Source organism: Apodemus sylvaticus, chromosome 1, assembly GCF_947179515.1.
Source record: "Apodemus sylvaticus chromosome 1, mApoSyl1.1, whole genome shotgun sequence".
Classification (NCBI taxonomy): Eukaryota; Metazoa; Chordata; class Mammalia; order Rodentia; family Muridae; genus Apodemus; species Apodemus sylvaticus.
Window position 1 is genome coordinate 131,577,154 of NC_067472.1, and position 23,542 is coordinate 131,600,695.

At 36.9% G+C, this 23,542-nt stretch overlaps 1 protein-coding gene across 1 annotated transcript in view; it reads right to left on the reverse strand.

Annotated features, from left to right (window-relative positions):
- The window catches only part of Agbl1 (AGBL carboxypeptidase 1), a 907,135-nt gene that overhangs the window by 244,294 nt on the left and 639,299 nt on the right, over positions 1 to 23,542 (reverse strand). The window contains exon 22 of the mRNA XM_052186269.1: positions 13,710 to 13,867. Within this exon, the coding sequence (XP_052042229.1) occupies positions 13,710 to 13,867 (158 nt within the window). The remainder of the gene's footprint in view (positions 1 to 13,709; positions 13,868 to 23,542) is intronic.

Sequence of the window (23,542 nt, forward strand, 5' to 3'; positions counted from 1 at the left end):
GCAAAAGCAATAACAAAGACAAACTTTCAAAGTATGATTCACTGCCCAGGAGGGTGCTGTACTGAACTTGAACTTTGTACTAAATGTAAATGAGCTGGTTATTTGGGGGAAGAACATTGATTTATAGAGATAATTTCCTAAGGCTTTATTTGCTTTATGTTTATATTATAGAATAATTTGCAATGTTTTATACGAAAGAAAGAAAAATTTGAAATCACTGAGCTGTGTTTGAAATAATGAAAAGTCTCATAGCTATTTATTTTTATCAAGCATTTGATATACTTAGTGAGCTTTTACTCCCCACACACGAACAATTGATACTAATAGAATAATGACTTCCTAAGGGCTGGTTTAAGGCAGTGAACACCGACTGTATATGCATCACTTGTCTAACTGCTGTTACCATTATTCCATCTCTTCATTGCAGTTATTTTGGTAACCACTGGCAAAATGGAGGACAGTAGTCAGCTTTCCTGAATCAAAGCCATAAGACTGAATACTAAGGTATTGCAAAATATCTACGTAATCCCCATTTTTAATGGGCTAGACTGTCTCCATAAATGCATTCTGTAAGCCCATAATTAGATTTCACAGGATAAAAAAAAAAACTACTTTCCATTACTGGTACACTCTTTTGGTCTCAGTGTCAAAAATCAGTGTCGTAGTCAAATCATTATTCATTTCTCCACAAATATACATCCCAGGAACAAAACAGGCTCTGTACTGGCATGCTAGTGAAGACACTGGAACACTGGTCCAAACGCCTTTTTATCTTACTCCCTTTCTGCCTCTCATGTTGGGTTGGTTCTACATTTTTTTCACACCGTATTATTTCCTGTAAGTCAAGGTCATCTAGTACTACTGCCTCTATTTTACATTCCATGTTTCTGTAACTTATTTCTTTCTTTTTTAATCTATGCACTGTTAATTATGAGCCCCTTTATTACTTTCCTATTAGAATCAAGGCAATACATATATTTGATTCCATCAAATATAAGCTTTGCGTGACTTTCACAATTCTGTCTTGCTTTCCCAGTTATATAAAAATGAGTAAAGCTCTTTGTTTTCTAATTGCTCTTGCTAGAATTTCAAGTATTATATTGAATAGATAGAGGGAGAGTGGGCAGCCCTTTCCTGATTTTAATGGAATTAAAATCCCTGATTTTAATGGAATTAAAATCCCTGATTTTAATGGGATTCCTTTGAGTTTCTCTCTATTAGTTTGATGTTGGCTATTAGTTTGCTGTATAATAATTTTATTATGTTTAGGTATGGACCTTGAGTTCCTGATCTCTCCAATACTTTTAACATGAGGGGGGTGTCAAAGACTTTTTCAGAATCTAATGAGATGATCGTGTGAGTGTCCATAGCTTTAAGGCTAAGCATAAAACTTCAGAGCTGAAAGGAATTTTAAGGTATTGAGTTTAATTTAAATTTCTTTATTTTGTGTGGCAGGGCTGTATATGTGGAGCTTAAAGGCAACTTGTAGGAGTTGCTTTCCTATTTCTATCATGTTTGTTATACATGATGATCTGTACTCAGATCATCAGCTTGGAGGCTAGCACTTTTACCTATGAGCCACTTGTTTTACCCTAATGTATTTAACTTTAAATTTATGAAATCTAAAAAAGTATATGGGCTGCCACATCCCTACTGTTGCATAAGTTGTGATCAGCATAAGTACTACTACTACTACTGCTACTACTACTATTATACACAGACATATACATGCATGTATACATGAAAATGAATATGTGACATAGATAGATAGGTACATAGATAGATGGAAACTTTTCTGTTGTTGTGATGAATCACAAGCCACTTGGAAAGGGAGATATTTATTTTATCTAGGAAAATCAGAGCAAGCACTCAAGCAGGGCATGAACTTAGAGGTAAGAACTGAAGCTGAAGCCATAGAAGAGTGCTGTATACTGAGCTGCTCTCCCTAGTTTGTAGTGATTGTTTTTTATAGTGTCCAATCCCATCAGCCGAGTTATGGTACTGCCTACAGTGAGCTGGATGTTCTCACATCAATCATCAATCAAGAAAATGCACCCCAAGCTTACTCACAAGCCAATCTGATGGTGGCATTTCCTCAACTGAAGCTCTCTCTTCCCAAATGACTAGCTTGTGTTGAGTTGATTTAAAACTAGTCAGTGAAAAGATGTGGAGATACATTTAACTTCTGAGTTTCGTTTTTCCCCCTTATGAGAGGGAACCCATACAGAATCAACAAATCTGTGCCCACGGAGGCTCACAGAATCTTAACCACCAACCAGAGAACATGCATTGGAAAAACCTAGGCCCTCTACACATATGTAACAGATTTGCAGCTTGGTCTTCATATGCGGCCCCTAACAACTAGAGCAGAGACTCTGTTGTCTGTCTTTGAATCCTTTTTTCCCTAACTGGGCTAACTAGTCTCATAAGAAGATTGGCCCAGTCCTACTACAAGGTAGGTTGATATCCATTGGAGGTCCCCTTTCTCAGAGAAGCAATAGCAGTATACAGGGAAGTAAGGATAGAAGGAAGGGAAGCTCCAAATGGGCTTAACTTAATAAAATTAATAAATAATAAATAATATTAAGAAAAAAGACACACATATATACAGAAACTGATAAACCACCCTCTTTTGTCCATACCACTCTTGTCCAAATGTAAGATCTTCCCAATAAAACCTGTCAACTGTCTATCATTATTTTTATTCCCATCCTGAGATTCTACATCCTGACTTTGTTCTATATCGTAGCGTTTACCTTCCTTCCTTCTCTCCCTCTTCTTTTGCTTCCCACTCCTCCTTTCCTCCCTCCTCTTCTCCTCTGCCTCTCCACCCTTTGCTTTAACATTTGTATGTTTGTGTTCCTTTACCAAATCTAGTAAATTAATCTGTATGAGTGAAATGGCCATGAAAATTTGAACCTTAATGCTAAAGTACTAGTCTTTAGCTCATATGCAGAGCCTCTGACGTTAGATCATATGCCGAAGACTATTTGGAGCTTCCTTACATTAAACCCAATTGGGTTTTTGTTTGTTTGTTTGTTTGTTTGTTTGTTTGAAAAAAACTTCAAGAGTTTGATTGGTCCTTCCATTTTTAAAAATTAACAACAAAATGCAAAGGAAGGCACTGATGCAGAGCAGGAATAGTGGGTTCCTTGATTGAAATTCTCCCCCAGGGACTGGGAGCCTATTCTATTTTCAAGTGTTTATCATTTCATAGGCAAAAGGTAAGCCATTCATTTGACTGAGCCTGAGGCTCAAGAGAATGAGATGCCAGTGAGAAAGTCACTTAGTTATACCAGAGATCCAGAGGTTCAAAAAGATTCCTTGGGTTATGCAAGTGACCTGTTTAAATGGAATTCCTTTAGGTTTGCTTTATTGGTTACAATTAGGAAGAAACATTTTACAAATTCAATATAAAAAATGCTTCACTCTTTTTTATGCATAACATTTTCTCTGAAAGTTTTAACTCCATAGGCAGTGAAATCTTTAGCCTATGGCAACATACGCTCACCATTTCTTGTATGATATTAAAATGATCAAGATGTATTTCTGGTTCAAAATGCAGTCTCTAGGTTTTCAAATTTATAAGAACAGGCTAATAGATACACGCCTAGCACATATTTTTCGGGAATTGCACCACAAAAAGAAAAATTAAGACCTGAATGAGTCTAAATTACAAATTTTACATCTCCTTCACCTTGTCAGTGCAGGGTGCTAAAGCGACAAATGTGTGTGCAACATTAATTACCATGCTTTTTAATTGTTCCACTTACACTTTGAATGACTGAACATAACAGAGAATAAGAACCTGAATGTGGGAGTTGGAGATAGATTGAAAATATGGCATAATCTATCAAAGATTCTCACATGTGATGTATTTCTAAACTACCATAAAACTTTATTTCTTTATTTATAAAAATAAATGGTAGTAGCCTAGGAGATGACTCAACAGTTAAATCCCAAGCTATAGTGAAGTGGAAACTTATGAATTCTTTGGGAAGTCAGTTGTGTCAGATGTTGTTTTCGGGTAAAAGGATATTTTGCTAAAGCAGACACTTGAAGGAATGCTTGGCTGAAGCAGACACAGGTGAAAAGATGTTTTGCTAAAACAAGCATATGAAAGGACACATGATGAAGGATTCTTTGCTAATGACACTTGTGTATGGGTTTGCTTACATTGCAGAGCTGAGATCTGTTTGTTTTGACTCCATAAAGATAAAACACACCAACACAACTTCCGGCGGTATTCCGATGACCTTTCACTGCTTCAGGGGACTCAGGCCAATTGGTGGAATGATACAGCTGATACAGATTCACGTGGAGTTCTGCTGAGACAAACTCACATGCTGACCCATGGACAGCTGCATAGTTAGCTTTGCAACAATTCTTGGGCTCACATCTTCATCTTCACTGATTGTTACTTGGTTATGAGAGGCACTGCCAAGAACTTCTCCTTGTGTCCCTGCTGGTCTTGGTTGCTCTTGCTAACTCGTGCTAATTGGAAATTGCCTAATTGCCAGTAGAGGCCTGGCTGTTTTTGCTAGTTTGTTATCCTGACTCTACTGAACTGGACTGCCTTGTATATTTATGAAGTGTTTGTGAATGGATCAAGCGGCCACTGTTGATTTCTGTTGTCTAAACTACTGCTTTCCTGACAAGGCAGATTGGATTTACTTCAAAGTACAATTTCTAAACAGGTCTGCTTCCTCGTATCCTAATAACCCCTTTTTCACTACATCTGGTGGGTGGTGGGCTAGAAAGGAGGTGTTTAAAAACCCATATTAAAACTAGGATTTGAAAAAATTTAAGACAATTTACAGGCATGAAGACTGGAGTTTGAATCACTGGTACCTGCTTCAATGCTGCTTGTATGCGCAATTCTAATACTCAACGAAATAGATAGACCTATTCTGGAGCAAGTTAGCTGACCTGACTAGCTTTATGTGCATGCTCTGGGCTTAACTGAGAGACTTAGCTTCAGTAAATAGAGAAAAGGAAAACTCCCACTATCAACCTAGGACTCCATGTACATACATTTTGCTACCCACTTAGTCCCCACTACACATATGTAGATGATGCAATACACATATGAATAACATATACACATAAACCACACACATATATACATGTACAGTATGCATATAAATAAACAAAATGTACAAACAAATTTTAGTAATAATATATACCATAAAAGGATCATTTCTCAAAATGACATTGATCCTTATAAAATACTTAAGAATCCAGGACACAGAAATGCTTGATCTATACATTGAAATGCTCGTTATTTTGTTGTTCTATAGTATCCTAGAAAGATTACCAATAATGTTCCTCTCCTCTCTTTTCTACTAGTAGGTTTTTGGGGTGTTTAAAATTATGTGGCCATACACCATCCTTTCTATAAATAGCTACATACTAAAATATTGTTTCCAGTTTTGTTTATTTTCTTGGGAGATATTCAGCAAGCTAGAAATGTCATATCAAGTGAGAGGTTTTTATAGACCTTCTTGCAAATTGCTAAATTACTCTCCTGGGGAAAGTAAACCAATTTGCAGATAGCTGTGTGATATTAAACCTCTTTGCTCAGAGACACGCTAACATTCAGTTTTCATTATTTTAATTTATTTATTATAGAAGAATCAGCATAAAATTTTATAAAAACTTGTTTTGCTCTTTTTTAGCTGCAGATGTAAGAGGAACTTTTGTTGAAGCCCTAGTTCTCTCAGTCTAAGACGGGCACTTCCTCTTGACTAATCAGTTAATTTTCCTGACAGATTAAGGAATCATTCAATGTTTCAGGGCATCTTTTCATCCCCCAAATCGGCAATGACTCCTAGGCCAAGTTCCACTCAAATTCTTCCTTCCATGTAGCATTTCTTGGCCTACAACTACAGAATGAAGCTAAGACTATTCTGAGATATCACACACCATAGGAATTGATGTGTGAGAAGTCAGTTAAGGAGAGGTATCAACAGAATTATCACACAATTTGGGTACTTTGGAATTGATGGAAACAGTGCTAATTTGAAACCCACAGATTTCACACCATAGCCTTCATTCTCTTCATTAAATAATACATAATTATTTAATGGTAATTTCAAGAAACATTTTCCCATATTCCTGGTTTCCTCCCCCCCCCCCTTTATTTTCTGGCCCACATATGATATCTTTGTGCCCATGAGTCCTCAATGCTGTCTCCCTTTTCTCTCTCCTGAAACTCTCCAATATAATCACTCCAACTTTATTTTCTCATATCACAATCAAAGTAAAACAAATGAACTTGAAATTAACCACACTATGTTCCTACAGGATAAATGGAATTTTAAGCTCTTGACAACTGAGCATTTGTAAGGCTTGACAGAGCTCTGTTGATTGGACAACAAATAGAAACTGTTGGAAAAGAAATGGGGAGACAGTGAGGAAAGGAAGGTAGCCACCCAGACCTAGTGAAATATTCTACATGGTAAGAAGCAACGATATTTTTTTCAGTAATGGAGTGACAGGGCATCTGCGAATTGGCTAACCATAGACAAACGGCAAGCCTTAGGAGTCTAATGTTAAGGGTCAAGGACATTCAGGAAAATCAGAATCCATGTACTAGTCAATGAAAAGATAAACAGATCCAAATGTAAAGCAAGCTGGTTATATTGTAAATTTGAATAAAATGGAAGGAAACTGTTGAGAGATGAGGAAATAGCTGCAATGTAACATGTGAGGTGACTGACGTTAAACACACTGTGTGCACAGCACCAGATACAGACACTGAATACAAGAAAACATGCTTTAGATTGCTGGAATTTGAAAATTTGAGAAAAAGTAGAAAAATAACAAAAAGAGCAATAGGATATAGAATTTAGAAAACTGATATCCAATGCTTTGGGGGGATAAAAATTAAATGACAGGAAAGGATTCACTGTTGTCACATAACAGAGATATGTCCCAAAGATTGAGGTTTCAAAATCAAAATCAATTAAAAAGACTTAACTTATAAAACAAGAGGAAAAGGAAAGAAAAGAGGGGAAGGAGGGAGGGAAGAAAGAAGAACAGGGGAGAAATAAATTCTTGTTTCAAACAAAAAGACTTTTTTTTAATGAACAATGTATGCATGTTCAAAGAACAGGTGAAACTGGAGAAATGTAAAGTCCTATGTTTATAAGATAAAAAAAAAAGAAAAGAAAACTAAGCATGGACTTAACATCCTTACAAACAGAGGCAAATTCTCCCACATCAAGAGGAAATTGCTTCCACTTTGTCCTAGCCTTGTCCTCGGCTTGCTTTCCCAAGCAAGCTGGCTTCACTCTTGCTCAAAACCCTCCTCCCTTCTATTGTAGCTGCTTGGCTGACATGTGACTGACACCCATGTTAACCTAACTCAGAGGTCACTTAGTGTCTTTTCTTTGAAATGCTAATAAAATTCTCCTTGACTTTAGAAAAGTCTATAAAGTGATATACATATCATACAATAAGAAGGACTGGGTATGGGGGGGGCATGTATAGTTCCCATATTTGAGAAAGATAAGGCATTCAAGGCCACTCTCAGCTACACAGTGCATTTAAAATGAGCCTGGAATACACAGGCTCTATGTCAAAATTGAGAGTCAATTAAAGTACCAGCAAGATGGCTCAGAGTAGATGAAAGTATTGGCCACATAAGCTTTTTGACCTCAGTTTCATCTTTGGAATCCACAAATACCAGATATGGTTTTTTAGATCTGTAATTGCGAAGCTACTATAATAACATAAGAGATGAAAGTTGGAGACAAGGAAACACCTGTGTTCTAATGGAAGCACCATCGTGGAGTGCGGAGTGTTCAAGAATCAAGAGAGAGCTTGTCTCAGCAGTTGGCTGTTCTATGACCTCCACATATAGACCCCCATACTCACAACATACATACACATCACACATACACTAATAATTTTTATAAATAAATAGAAAATCTCTTATATTTTTTAGAAAGGCAAAGAAATAAAAAACAATGAAAATGATGTAAGGAAAGCTGTCAAAAGTCTATAAATGATACTATTGTCTATCTTAAAAATTCATAAAGCAAAGTTAAGTATGATTATTGACTTCAGTGAAGCTGCAAATAAATACAAAAATAATGCAGTCTTTTCCTACATAACTAAAATGATAATAGGAAATGGCAGCTCTTTGAGCAGTAATAATGTTTTTAAATATGAAAGTTAAAAGCTTATAATGCATTATTTAAAAAATCACATAAAGAGTACTGAGAAACGCCACCATGTATTTGCTAGAAAGCATCAAAGACCCAGATGAGTAGACACAGGTATCAGATCTGGTGATGGGTTTGATAGTCAATAAACTGTTCAATAAAATTATATTGAAAACGACTATTTTTATTATATTTATTTTAAACTCCCAGGAAGTCAAGCTTTACACGTAAAACTCAGTAGAGAATTCCTTAGTGAAGAGAAGTATAGGAACACACAGATCACTTTCTTAGCAAATACTAATGATCTGTACTTTCAGCATCATGTGTGTACATTGAAATGCTATGAGACTAAAAGCCATGTGTCCTTTGAAGGCCAATGGAACAGACTATACAACAAAAAATATACAGGTCCATGCATGTAAATACATTATATAACATGGTGATACTAAGGAAGGTAGATTACTTATATACTTATTTATAGGGCAAAGAACTTATGGTCCTGTACATTCTAGGCCAACACGTGAATGCTTAGCTATATCCACAGTCCCTTTTTTCTTTCATCATATTAGCTTGAGATAGTGCCTTACTAAGTTGCTCATGCTGGCCTTTAACTTTGTCTGTAGGTCAGGTAGGTTTGGACTTTCAATTATCCTGTCTCAGCCTCACAGGTAGCTGAGGTTACATGTCAGCACCACCAAGCCTCAAAGATGAAAGTATATCATGGTAGAAAATGTGAAAAAAATGATATGGTCTTTTAATATATTCATAGTGAAGGTTGGCAGGGGTTATCTGATGACTAAAGGCTGGCATGGGGTTTTGCTTGTGTTTTCTGAATTATATATTCTGATTCATAGAATAAAAGTTTTTTCCTTCTTTAAAAATAAAAAACACCTAGGCCATGTATAAAGTGCTAGATCATGTAAAGCGGCGGGTCCTGCAGAGCCAAGGCCACAGGATCTCCATGACATAGGATGCCTAAGAGGAGTCCTGTAAGAATACAGTACTGATGGTGTAGCAGAGCCAGAGGCCTTGAACCAGACCAATAATAACTCATTGCAGTGAATATTTGCAAGTAAAGCTATTCGGGTAAAAGTGTATCACTGTGTGACATAACTTGACACTCTGCGGCACCACAGTGAGATGGGGTTTTGTTTGTTTGTTTTGTTTTATCATAAAGGACAGAAAGAGGATATATATGAGTAATGGGAAGATGAGTTGGCTTGGGTACATGGTGTGACATTCACAAAGAGTCAGTAAAAAATTAAAAAATAAAAATAAAAGAATTTTTTTTCCTGTGTGTGCCTGTGTGTGCCATAAGCATTCAGGAGCCCACAAAGACAAGAAGGGGCTTCAATTCCCTTGGAATTAGATTATAGGCAGTGGTAAATCACCATGTGGGTTCTGGGAAATGATCCTGGGTCCTCTGCAAAAGCAGTACTTTTAAGTGCTGAGACATCGGTCTACCCAATAAAACTATAGTTTTACAATAAAAATCAATTGCTGTTTTAATTATTAATCTTTTCCCGGGGCTAAGGAGATGATGGCTCAGTTGAAAAACGCTCTCCTTGCAAGCGAGAGAGCCCGAGTTCAATCCACAGATTTCACATTTAAAAAAAGCCAAACATGGTAGTAATACTTATAGTACTAACATGGTGTGGGGGTGGGGATGGGGTAGTTTGGGGACAGGAATCTTGGGGCCTGCTAGCTGGCCAGTCTAGCCTATGTGGTGAGTTCCAGGCCAAGGAAAGTGCTACTTCAAAATAATATGAGTCATTCCAGACAAAAGATATCCGGGATTGTCATGTGTTCTCTACCTGCATACACGGAAATACTTCCATCCCACCCTGAAAAGACACAAACACAAAAATAACAGTAGTATTTTTTTTTCTACAATGTGGGCAAGAGTTTTGGTTTTAGTTGGAGTTTTAGTTTTAAGCAAATTTTCTCTGTGTAAGCTCTGAAGAGACTCAGACTAAAGAGGCCATCTGTGATTTGGAGAATCTATGGGTTTCCCAGGGGCTGCTGAGGCGCAGAACATTCCTCCGTTATTAATGGAGGGACACATGGAGATAGGGTCGCTCGGCTGAGAAGATCAAGAGACAGCGGAGGGACACAAATCGAGATGAACAGCAGCTGACTCGGCACAACTGTTAAATGACTTTGCAAAAGACATGTCACAGCAGATGAACAGCACCTCCAGAGGAAGCCACTCAGCATCCATCCCTGCCCTGCACACGGTTTTTCCAGGGAGAAGATTGAGAGGGAGAAGATAGGAACAGAGACAGAAAGAAGATCAAAAGATGCTATAAGGAATCAGCAGACATCTTTTTTTTTTAAATGAGCAACAGGGAGGAAAATGACATAAAAGAAAACAGGAAGCAAAGAACACCCGCACTTTATTTCACTGTTTCCGCCTCTCCTCTACTCCTGAAAGACCGCTGCTCAGTGGATCAGTGGCCACTCTAATTGTTTTTACTGCAAATGAGGCATGAAACCTATTGTCAGAAACACGGTGTCCATGTTCAGCCACACACTCTCTTCCCTGCAGGTCGTCTCTAGGGGTTAATGCCTTTGAGGAAGCCGAAGGCTCAGATGTTATGAGTATGCTTGCCTTTCTTAAGGCAGAAACATGAAAAAGAGCAACCTTCCTCCTCTTCACTTTTAGAATATGACAACAGAGTCTTTGCAAAAGGTAATAGAAACACTATTTGATCCCAAGAAGAGGCAGAGTGTGAGAAGTTTGCCACAGACTTAAAACATACTTTAAATCTTTACTACATACTAAGAGAGGCTGAGGATATGGCTTAGTTCCTAAGTGCATTTGCAGTGCCAACATTTGTCCTTGAGTTCAAATCCCCAGTGGACAGAACACTGGGAGACAGAGATGGGAACATCACTGAAGCATTTTGACTGCAAGACAAGTAGATTCAGAGTCCCTGAGACAAGCAAGGGACTAATGAACATCAGGGGTAATCGTTAGTCTCTGCACACATAGACAGGGGTTTGCATGCCTACATGCATGTGCACATACACCATATACATACATACATACATAAAATTATTTTAAATGAGATAATAATAAAAAGAAAATATATGAAGAGCTGTTGACAAGAGTTAATTTTATGCTTAATATCTGCATCAAGTATAAAGTTTTTATACTGGGTAAATTTCTGAGATTTCATTTTGATTAGTTTATTTCCTTTTTGCTTTGTTTTGTTGCCAAAAAAAAAAAAAGACAGAATCCCAACATTGAGAGATAGAAGTAGACACAAAGTCCCACCCATAAACAAGAAACCATTTGCAGTTGATTCCTACTGGGCATAAGAGGACAGTAAGTTTTTCCAATGGAGAGCCACTGGATATATCAACCACAATGCAGGGCGTGCCTGAAGCTTAGTAGTAGGTGGCCAACATAAAATGAACTCCATGTTTGTGTGTGTGTGTGTGTGTCTTTTGTTTTTAGTAGTGTGTATCAAACCTAACTGATTATTATGGTATTTCTTGATTTAACTCTATTCATCAGATAGAAACTTATCAAGTTCACTCAAACACCTATCTCTGGTTTCAAACCAGAAGATTTTATTTTATTAGTTTCCCTTTTGTCAGTGAGTATGGATTTGTTCTCTGGGATATAGGGGTGTCAATAAACTTTCAGGCTGATGTTCCCCATGTCAAGTAGTCACCAGGCCCTTTGAACAAGAACCAAAATCTGCTTAGACCTGTAGTTTCATAGAATGGATACTACTGTGGCTAAAAATAAAACAGGAAGAGATAGTTCCTTTATTGTTAATTTCTACCAAACATACATATACAATTTAATTCAAATATAATCCAAACAAGCATGTTAATCACTTCCTCTTTTCAGGCAGCCTGTCCTTAGGTTCCTGAGTCAGTCTAAACAGACAAGTCAGAGGACAATGTCCAACCTCAGTATCCTTGGACTAATGGAAGCTGAAAATTGATAGTCAGTGGTATTCTGCTTGTGTGTGTGTGTGTGTGTGTGTGTGTGTGTGTGTGGAGAGAGAGAGAGAGAGAGAGAGAGAGAGAGAGAGAGAGAGAGAGAGAGAGAGAGAGATCTTTGTATGAGATGCCACATGGCACCAGTTGTATTTGAAGCCTGACACTGAATTCTTTTGACCTGAATTAGAAAAGGCATTTCTTTGATGGATTGCTTCTTGTTCTCCTTTACAAGCAACTAATCCTTACTGCAATGGATCAAACAGACGGGCACAATCAATTCAGGGAAAGCAAGCAATGCTAGTTCTGCTCAATCTTCCCTCAATGAGCAGCTGAAGATAGAAGGGAGATAAAGGTAAGGAAGGCTCATCTGTGTCCCCACCCAACATGACTCAGCAAAGGAAAAGATGAGGAGACAATTGGAAATATAAGTTGAAGCAGGTGAACACACTGGCTGTCAGAGGGAGAGTTTGAAAACTAATAGAAAGTCAGACATGCAAAGCATTTGGTTGCTGAAAGCCATGGAAGGAAGAAGGTTCAGATGGAAGTGGTGATGCCCAAAACCAAGGTAAAGGGTGGCAGTGTCTCCTGGGCAGGGGCTGGCACTGGATTAACTTAAGTTTCTGTTGTCTGGGTTCTATATTACTCTATGCTGAGCAAGTTAATTACTGTATTTAGGTAATTAAGTCTCTGAGAAATGGATGCTTCCCAAAGTCGTATTCATGTGCACAGCCAGATCTTAGGCGTGACTGGCCATTTGGTGAACAGCCACATGATGCACATCTCTGTGACACATAGAAAACTGATGAAAATTAGCGGGAACTTAAAGTCTTCTCTGAATTAATACTTTTTCCTTGGCTGTTGGAGATAAAGCACATGGTTATATGCTTTCTCATTTATCAGTAGACAAGGAATCCTACTTGGTTCCCATTGCACAAAGCGCAGTCTTTGATTTGACCTCTTTGGACCCTGTGATGACTCCTGGTCCCCAAGTGTTTGTCTATAGGAAAGTGCATCTCAAAAGCTTACTTGTATAATGGTTATCTACCCCTTGACTCATTACTGGTGCTCTGGTCTCAGATATCCAGCCATTTTCAGCCATGTGAATTCATTTCTCTTGACCAATAATAAATTATCTTCTACCCAGAAGGACACTTTTTGAAAAAGAGACACTTGTCCCAAGCATTAAGATATCAACAGCGAGATACTTCTCTATTTTTACATCGAGCAGTAGCTCAAAATATTACATGCATAAGAATGCATCACAAGAAAAAGAGTCTATACTTGGGTAAGACTGTGATACCAGGCTTCAGATTCATTATCATAAGCATTAAGTATTAATTATATATTTATAAATATGTAAAAAATATTATTTATGTGTGTGTACAAGGAGAAAGCCTGCCCACATTTTCTGTATCTGTGCAGTTCAAAATCTGGCTTTCCTCACAGGACAGTTGAACCTACCTTTATTTGGTATCTCATCCTTCTTTTCAGTCTACCAAGGACCTATCAATCCACTTTACCAGGACACTTGTACCAAATACACCAGAGGCATCCTTGATCCCCTGGTAAGCATCTTACCGCTGGAGGTGGCATTCCAGAACATCTGCATTCAGCAGAGTTGAAGCCTGAGCCAAGAGCCTATGGCTGCAGCTTGCAGATTTGAGTTCCAGGATGAGCAGACCCAAGCAGTACATGGCTCCCATTTCTTCCAGTTCTCCAGTACCAAACTGTAGACCCTGCCAGTTAAAGAAAGCAATCAATAGTGACGACTCCGTGGGAATCAAATAGTGACATTTTCAGATTAGGAGAAGAGACTCTAGATGTCTATGTGTCACAGATATTGAGGATTTATAGTGTTTGTCAGTCACTTTCTAAAGTTGGCTTTTCTCAACTTGTGCTGCATGAACATTCTGCACTTCTGCCTTTCCTGACAGAATAGCAAGCTCAAGGGGAAGGTAAAGGTCATGAGTGGCACAGGACCACTCACTCTACCGCATCCCTTTGCAATGAAATTCACAAATCTTCCACATGTATTTTGAAAAGGAGTTTATTGTAGAAACAAAGATATCATCGTCATCTTCATCATCGTCATCATCATCGTCATCATCATCATCATCATCATCATCATTATCATCACCATCGTCATTTTGTTAGGAGATATACAACTTGTATTAATTGAAACTAGGGCAAAAAAGAGGGTTTCCTTCATATATAAATACTGAAACTGCAGAATAAACTACACACTCCCTTCAAACTATCTCTGTCCAAAGGTAATACACAAAAGAAAAACTAAGCCTAGTATTCTATATTATAGTTCATGAAGTAGAGATGAGCATACCAACCAGGTGTAATAAAATACACTTATTATCTATCACTTGGGAGGATGAGTCAGGAGGATTATAAGTTTTATACTAGCTTAGACTATGTAGTGAAACCTGAGATGGAGTAAAAGAAGGAGGTAGAGAGAGAAGCAGTTTATAGCAATTGATAAGACCTTTAGGGCACCTACTCAATGACAGTAAGGGTCCAGAGGATCTAACAGACTCACAGACACCATAGGAAGCTATTTCCCTACTTAAGTCCTATGAGGTAATTATTTTCTCTAATCCACAGAGAAGAATATTCAGACATATAAAACCAAGGAACTTATTCAAGTTCCAGTCTCACTGCTGGTAAGTAACAGAGACCAGCAATGAACTTCCTCTCCACCATTGCCTATGAAATCCAATATGCAAATACAAATAGTTACACAACAAGGTAGAGCGTGCACTTTTTAGAACTGGACTTAAATCACAGTTCCACTATACTCTGATGCTGTTATGTGGAGTGCTGAATCTTTACTACTCTTGAATTTCTCATCTATAAAATGGGATTATTCCTCCTCTCACATAGAGCATTATAAATTCCATCACTTTACACCTGATGAGGAAATGTCTGAAACTTCCTGTAATATAAAAAGAAGTTAACCCAGATTCTCTTCCTCTTTTGCTAAAATCAAGGTTTAATGAGATGGAATTCAGAACAGTCCTGGGACCTATATATAAAACCTAAATAAAAATAATCAATAATTGAGTTTTTAATAAAATTATATTTTGACCATATATCATTGTTTACTAGGATATAATAATTATATAAAATAACTGATTTCATTCAATGTACTATAATATAGTACATTATAATTACAACAAATACTTATAAAATAATAAACAATTTATTATATATTTAAATACAACTAAATGTATAAAACATTTTGAATCTTATTTTACCAACACAAGAAAAATGATATGCGTTTGATGTGATGGATATGATAATTACTCTGCTTAATCATTAGACATTATACCCATGTACACACTGCTTAATCATTAGACATTATATGCACCCAGCACAGTTCCCCAAAATAGGTACAATTACTATGTCAATTAAAATTAAAATGTATGATTTTCTATCCAAATAACAGTGCTGTTATTCTAGAGGACCAAGATAGGGCAGATCTAATTCTTAAGAACTGCTTTTAAACATGCCAAGGGAAACAAAAAACAAAAACCAAAACTTGATATTGGGAAGCACTGTGCCTCATGGGAGACTTCCAAGGTAAAAGCACCCCAGTGTGTAGAAAGTCTCAAGTTGATTTGAGCTGCTTGAAAATTGGATTTTCTGCTTGTTTTGACACCTGTTTCCTAAAGAAAGGAGACATTACATCAGAGCTAAAGGAAGCAAGTTCCTCTGTAAACAGCAGCAATACAAGGAGAAGACAGATGTTGAACAAATTGCTTTTATTTCCTCCTCAAGTCCACAGTGGGGGAAAAAGACCACTTTTTAAAGAGAGAAAAACCCAGAGACCCTTTCCATGCACAAAAGTTCTAATATCTGACTCTTTGCCTGACTGTTCGTAGACTCTTTTCTCCCTTGGAGAATAACTTCTCTGCTCCAGAGGAAAGGAAGTAGAGGTCACATACAACCAGTGACCTTCCTCATGTCTGTGACTTACTTAGGAAGGTTGCCTAGAAGGAAAAAGCAAAACTCCAGCCTTTGGTCCTGGGCACACCTCTTACACATGGAAATCCCAGGCGCTGGCTAGGCTTATAACTGAACAGCCACTAGCACGTGCAGTATTGATGGGCTGGGGCCACTCTTTCACGGTGGTCTGCTTCTATATGGTTGTAGCTGAAGTGGTAGCATTTATAACATGAAAATAGCTTCTAGTGCAGGTGTAGGCCCACTTATTCCATGCAGCGCTTGGTGTCATAAAAACACTAGTTCAGAAAACTCAGAGAACGCAGATCATTTTATTGACTGGGAGACTTGGGCTAGTCTACAGCTTCATTTTGTTCTCTCCTATTGATTTTTTTCTTTCCTATTTTATTTTCATTTTCAATCACACACAGTATTAAAAATATTTGTTTATATGAATGGTCTCTTTCTCATATTCATGTCCTTGTGTGGAAATAAATCTTCAAGGGGAAGGACAGAGCAATATCTCTTTCTTACTTAACATTATTTCTCAGGCACAGAATGCACACTCATCAATGCTACACTGTCCCTGACTAGTAAATGTACAAACAAGGCCTCTTCCAGAGTGAATATGAAGAGGCCATTTCAGAGTATTCCTTAGGCACACACTGAACTCATCACGGGAACTTTGACTTCTCTGGGTGGAGAATTCATGAATGCCTTCAAGTTCATTTCTCCCATTGTCACACTCATGGGCACGATGTATAAAACATTACCTAAACGAGGGTGGTCTCACATTAATGACCATATAAATAAAGTTATAGCTGAGTAGTTTAAACATGAGATCCACTAAAATAGAAATCAACTTTTCTCCCTAGCAGTTGATTAGCTGCCCCATAGAAAGAGTCAAGCTATGTTGCCTTCAGTAAATAACATTTTGCTTTTGTTTTGTATAGTGCATAATACAGTGCATAAATGTAGTGAGCATGAGAAGAAATCAATCATCTCCCTTCTAGTTCTCTTACATTAGAAAATGGCTGCTGTAGCTTCATTCAGTATTCCATCCAAATGAGGAAATAAGTAGGGGAAGACATCACCAGAATGAATGTGCTTACATTTCACTCACCAGAACAGTGTCCTAAAGCTACCCCGTGTGTTTTAACAGTCTTTAATAGAACCCTGTTCAACCTCGGAAAAGAGGAGAATAAGAGAGAAGAGTATCAAGTTGGGTGAGACAACCAAGTGCTCTACTTTGATGTTTTTGTATAATATTGCTAAAATATACAAGTAGCTGTTCATGATAGCAGAAAGTACAACTCCTTGCAGAAACAATCAAATGTTTTCTATTAATAATTCCTGCCCCCAAACAGAATCTGTTATAAATGAATAAGTCCGAAATAGTAGTTCAAAAAAACCCACAGAAATTTAAGTAACATAAAGGCTAAAATAAAACAATAAAATAATTACTAAGATAAACACATATAAGAGAATTTCAGTTTCACTATTTTAACTAGACCTACCATTTAAACCCAGTAAATTGGCACATATATATTCAAGTTTGTAATATGCCTGACCTCCCTTTATACCCAAAGCTCCTAGATACCAAAATGTCTGTTGGAATGTAAATTGATTCATACCTTTAGGGAAATTACTCAATAACATTTGACATGATAATGTCACTTCAGGGAACTACTTCTAATGAACTGATTGAAAATAAAAGTGAAGCTATATGCATAAAATGTAAATTACACCAATGTTATATATAATAATCAAAATTTGAGGGAAATAAAACCTAAATGTCTAATAAAGAAGGAATGACTAAGGGAACTTTAATGGAAGAAATCTGATAGGGTGTAATGGAGCCATCAAATTGATAATTATAACAACCATTTAGCAATATGGAAAATGCTCATGATTTACTGATAAAATAAAGTCAGAGACAAATTATGCAATGATACAATTTATCCTGAGGAGGTAACAGTGATGAGAGGTGGTTACCCAGATTCCTGGGCTACACAGCTAGGCTTTATTGCTTATAATCTTTCAGTAAAATGCAATATTTAGAAGAAAGGGAATTCTACAATGATATCTTGAAAATTTTTGCCTCCTAAAATTCGAAGAGAACTTTACTTCAAAGAAAAATTATTAAAAATGCCAAAGTCTGTCAATAAATGGAAAGTAAATTTTCTTCAGGCTTCTGGAATATTTGTTAATCCTAGCTATTCTTAAGAAAATTTAGATATTCATTTCTTTCTTCAGGAAATCATTAATAAAGGGTCTTTCGATGATTCTAGAAAACCAATATCCATTTCCTTTGAACATTTCCTCTCCCCTATTCTCTGATTCTCTGACAAGGAATTTATTATTATTATTATTATTATTATTATTAATTACCTCCCATTCTTGCTCCCACAGTTTTTAGTTCTATTCCTCCTCAGCCCTGCCACCAAGAGAATGTTTCCCCTGACCAGGCCTTCCCACTAGTGCCTCGTCTCTCAAGGGTTAGGTGCATCTTCTTCCACTGAAGCCAGACAAAGCAGTCTTGTTATATGGAGAACCTCAAACCAGCTTGTGTATACTACCTGTTTGGTGGCTTAGTGTCTGAGACATCTCTGGAGTCCAGGTTAGTTGAGACTGCTTGTCCTCCTATGGGGTCACCCTCCTCCTCAGCTTCTTCCATCTTTTCCCTAATTCAACCACATGGGTCACCAACTTCAGCACAATGATTGGATTAACTATGTGTCTGTCTCATTCAGGTGCATGTTGGGCCTCTCGGAGGACAGCCATGCCAGGCTCCTGTATGTAAGCATACCATTGTATCAGTAATAGTGTCAGTCCTTGGAGCCTCCCTTTGAGATGGATCCCAAGTTGGGCTGGTTACTGGACTCTATTTTTGTCCCTGCAGTTCTTTTAGAAGGAAACCATTCTGGTTCGGAATTTTTGACTGTAGAATAGCAACCACATCCCATCAGTTAAGTGACTAGTAAGTTTATGATATTTTAATTCTCTGTTCTACATGTGACTTAACTTTAAAAATAAAATTTCCATTTCTTCCTCTCATTATGATGAATTCTGGATGCATTTTAGTAAAAATATTCCATTTCCATGATTTTATTCTCCAACCACATTGAGCCTTCTTATTAAATCTCTGAGGATATCGAATTTTTTTGTCAATCATTCTCCATTACAAACTATTTCTAACATGGGAGGATGAATGGGATGAGGAACTGTTGGAGGGCGGATCTGGAGGCGGAGTAATGACTGGACTGAAAAAAAATAAAAATAATTAAAAAAAACTGCTTCTAACACTTTCTTTTATATTTCTTTACTTTGTCATACACAATAAGCCTGGGATTTATTTATTAGTTCCATTTTGCTTTGAAATAGTAATAAAGTAGGATTTTTTGCCTAGTTATTTTATAGTTTTTGAAATTCTAAGTTGATATCTTTTAAACTTTGAAATGATCCTTAGCAGGTATGTTTTTATGCTTTCTTTTCTAGTCAAAGAATCATGTGTTTTCGACATATATATTTATACCTAAGAGTATGTTCAAAAGGACATTACTGTAGATCACACTTTTTTAAGTAAAGTACTTTATATATTGTATGTAAAGTTTGAATTCAAACCTTCTTGAAAGAGTGTTCTATTGAGTGAGTACAAATGAAAGCTTGGATTCTCTACACCAATTCATTGGATATCTCTATTATATTCCTTCACAAATTAAAGTTTTAATTTTTATTGATGAATGTGATCAGTGTGTGATCCTGGCTTCATGTAATGATAGCTATTCTCCAATCAGTCCTCAAACTATGAATGGTCTTCAACTTTTGCCACAAATCCCCGAACAGGAATTGTTGTTGGCCTTTGAAGAGCTCTAGAAAAGTCTCATTTTATAAAAGATGGGTACCATTGAGTAGCCCTATAAATATATACATAGGAAAAAATAATTTATTAGCAAGAAATAATGCAGTTAAATTTAAAAACTACTTTTAAGACAATAAACAAATGTTTTGTATTAATGCACAGAATACCCAAGATACAATTCACAGACCACATGAAACTCAAGAAGAAAGAAGACCAAAGTGTGGGTGCTCTGGTCCTTCTTAGAAAGGGGAACAAAATACTCAAGAGAGCAAATACAGAGATCCAAAGTGTGGATCAGAGACTGAAGAAAAGACCATTCAAAGACTGCCCCACATGGGGATCCATCCATATACAGTCACAAAACCCAGACACTATTGTGGATGCCAAGAACTACATGCTGACAGGAGCCTGACATAGCTCTCTCCTGTCTTCTGAGAGGCTCTGTCAGAACCTGACAAATACAGAGCCAGATCCTCACAGCCAAACATTGGCCTGAGCATGGGGTCCCTGAAGGGTCCTTAAGGGAGGAATTAGAGAAAGAACTGAAGGAACTGAAGGGGTTTGCCACACCATAATAAGAACAATAATATCAACCCACCAGGAACCCCAGAGCTCCCAGGGACTAGACTAAACCACAAACCAAAGAGTACACATGAAGGGACCTATGGCTCCAGCTACATATGTAGCAGAGAATGGCCTTGTTGGGCATCAAAGGGAGGAGAGGCCCTAGGTCTTGTGACATCTCAATGCCCCAGTGTAGTGGAATTTGAGGACAGGGAGTCCCAACTGGGTGGGTGGATAAGGGAAGTGGGGTGGGATAGGGGGCTTCAGGAGGTATATTTGAAATGTAAATAAAGAAAATATCTGATATGAATTTTTTTGTAAAAATAGGTTGACTAACAAAATTGGATCAGCAGCTGTGCAAGGTGTTGTTTACATTCTCAGAAAAAAAGCAAGAGTATACTGCATGTAGACTAGACAAAAAGCATGGAAAGGGTATGTCAGGAAATTAGGAAAGAATGCAGAATGAAGATGGAAAATGGAATTGCTAAGATAAAGCAGATATGGAAAGGGTTAACATAATTATGAAGTATGTAAGATCCGTCACAAAGGAAAGAACTGTATGATTTTATCCGATATTTCAAGAGAAAATGGGTAAAAATAATTGTTTATGACAGATGAAGGAATAATGATGTTATCCCATTTTTGTTTTGTTTTTCTCTTTTCTTGAGAATTTCATTCTTAATCATATCTACCTTTCTCTCTATCACAATTCCTATGTCTATGCTTTTCTCTACTCAAATCTATGTCCTCTTATCATTATATATAATGATATCCATTATATATGTGCATGCATGTACATAAACACATATATGTACATGCATATACATTTACATATATACATACACACATAGACAGACAAATAGATTATAGATATATAAATAGATGTGTAGATAAATGTATATATTATATATAAATATATGATGGATAGATAAATAGATTATAGATTATTGATAGGTAGATGATAGAGATGATAGACAGAGATAGATTGAAGATACATAATACTAGATAGATGATAGGTACATAGGTAATAGACTGATTAAACAGTCAGACAGACAGATTGATAGACGATAGGTAGGTGAGTAGACATTAGATAGGTCATAGAGGCAGGCATATATTCATTTTTATATCTAAAATTAATGAAATCTTATATTTAGAACTAGAATATACCAAAATTATGCAATGTGACCTAGAAAATTGTTTGTTTGCTTGCTTGCTTGTTTTTAAGAGTAGTGTAGTGGTATCATTGGGAATGCCACTAAAAGAGATTTTGACACAAGAGATTAAAAGGCAGAGAAGAAAGAAACTCAGGACAGATTCACACATTCCTTCAGGAAGTTACAATATGCTAACCTCAGAAGGACACTGTACATGACACCATGACCTGGACCTGGAGACCTTCATCCATAATACTACCATGTCTATCTGTGTGATTTGAGGGTATCAATATGACATTTTAGTGCTTCATTTTCCTTGTAGGTACAGTGAAAATGAAGTGACTTATAGATCATGGAGCCTCTGAGACAATATTCTGTCTGTGTGTCTCTCTGTTTCTGGAGTGAGGGATAGAAATTGTATGAGGATGTATGTGTGGGTGTAGAACTTAGCCTATGCATTGTTAGGAAGTAACAAAAGTCTTCATTGTTATCAACAATAATAGCAAGTGCTATATAAATCCTACAACTGTAACATTGCCTTTATTAAAGCTATGACCTAATTTATAGCCTTTTCTCATCACTATTAAATAATATTGCATGGAAAGTTCCAGAAAATCTAATAAGAAAAACGAGCTTTATATATTACAAAGGAAGGAATCCCATTATCATTGTTTGAAGACTGATCATATACTAATATAAGCCAATGGAATCAACAAGAACACTGAATGCATTAGACACACATAAAGAACTGAGTAAGGAGACAAGATTACAAATTAAATACATGAAAATCAATTTTCTTTCCCGAAACAGCAAAATAAATTATTAAGTGTAATAAAAAGTCTAGTCAAAATAGCAATCTAGCTAACAAATATCTGAAAATGGACTTAGTAATAACCATCTAAGAGTTTTGTGATATATTTTTGCACTTTACCAAGAGCTAACAAGGAATATTTAAACAAATGAACAAATACAGTGAACTCTGGGAAAGCAACACAGAACCACAAAACATCAATTCTCCTCATCCTGGTCTACAGAAGAACAGGAAATCAAACTGCCAATAGATGTATTTCAGAGTTGATAAAATAGTTCTACTTCAAATGAACACATGACAAACATCTTCCTCCCACAGTTCCTTTGATAAACAGCCTAAAAAAATAACAAGTTTTCATTCACACATAGGAAATCCTATTATATGCTTTAAAATAAACATGTTTCATTTTTTCCATATTGTTATCTATTACACTCTCCAAACAATATACTTGAATGTATACAAATTAAAGGGTAGCGATAGCTATGCATTAACAAGACCACTGATATCATTTAACCTACAGGACAAATAATGATGAGAACTTTTAGCAATAAAACATTGTAATGAAGGTATATACATTCAGTGGACACTGAAAAGTTTTTGTGACTCAGCAATTGCAATACTGGCCTTACTGCAATGGTCTTGAGCTAAAAGCATAATATCCAGGAAGTATGCTTGTCAGTGAATGTGATAGGAGTGATGCAAAACATGAGAGGTAGAGCAAGGGATGAACACACACAGCAAGAAATGGCTGGCACAGTGCAAAGGATCGTCATGGTCTGGGTAAGCTGCGTGCTGATGCAAAAGCAGAAGAAATTGGCCATGACACTTGAGGAAAAATGTTAGCCTTAGTATGAAAATCCTTCCACTTTGCTCATAAAGTTCAGTCTTTGAAATGTGAAGGCCTGAGACACTAAAGAGCAATGTCTTGTCACAACACAGCTGATAAAGAGCTGAAAACCAGGAACCATTAGATGCCACCACCAATGGAAATACACATTACTATGTCCACAAAGGACTAGCTGGATATATATCCTCCAATGTCTTCGGAATTCTAACTCCACAAAGG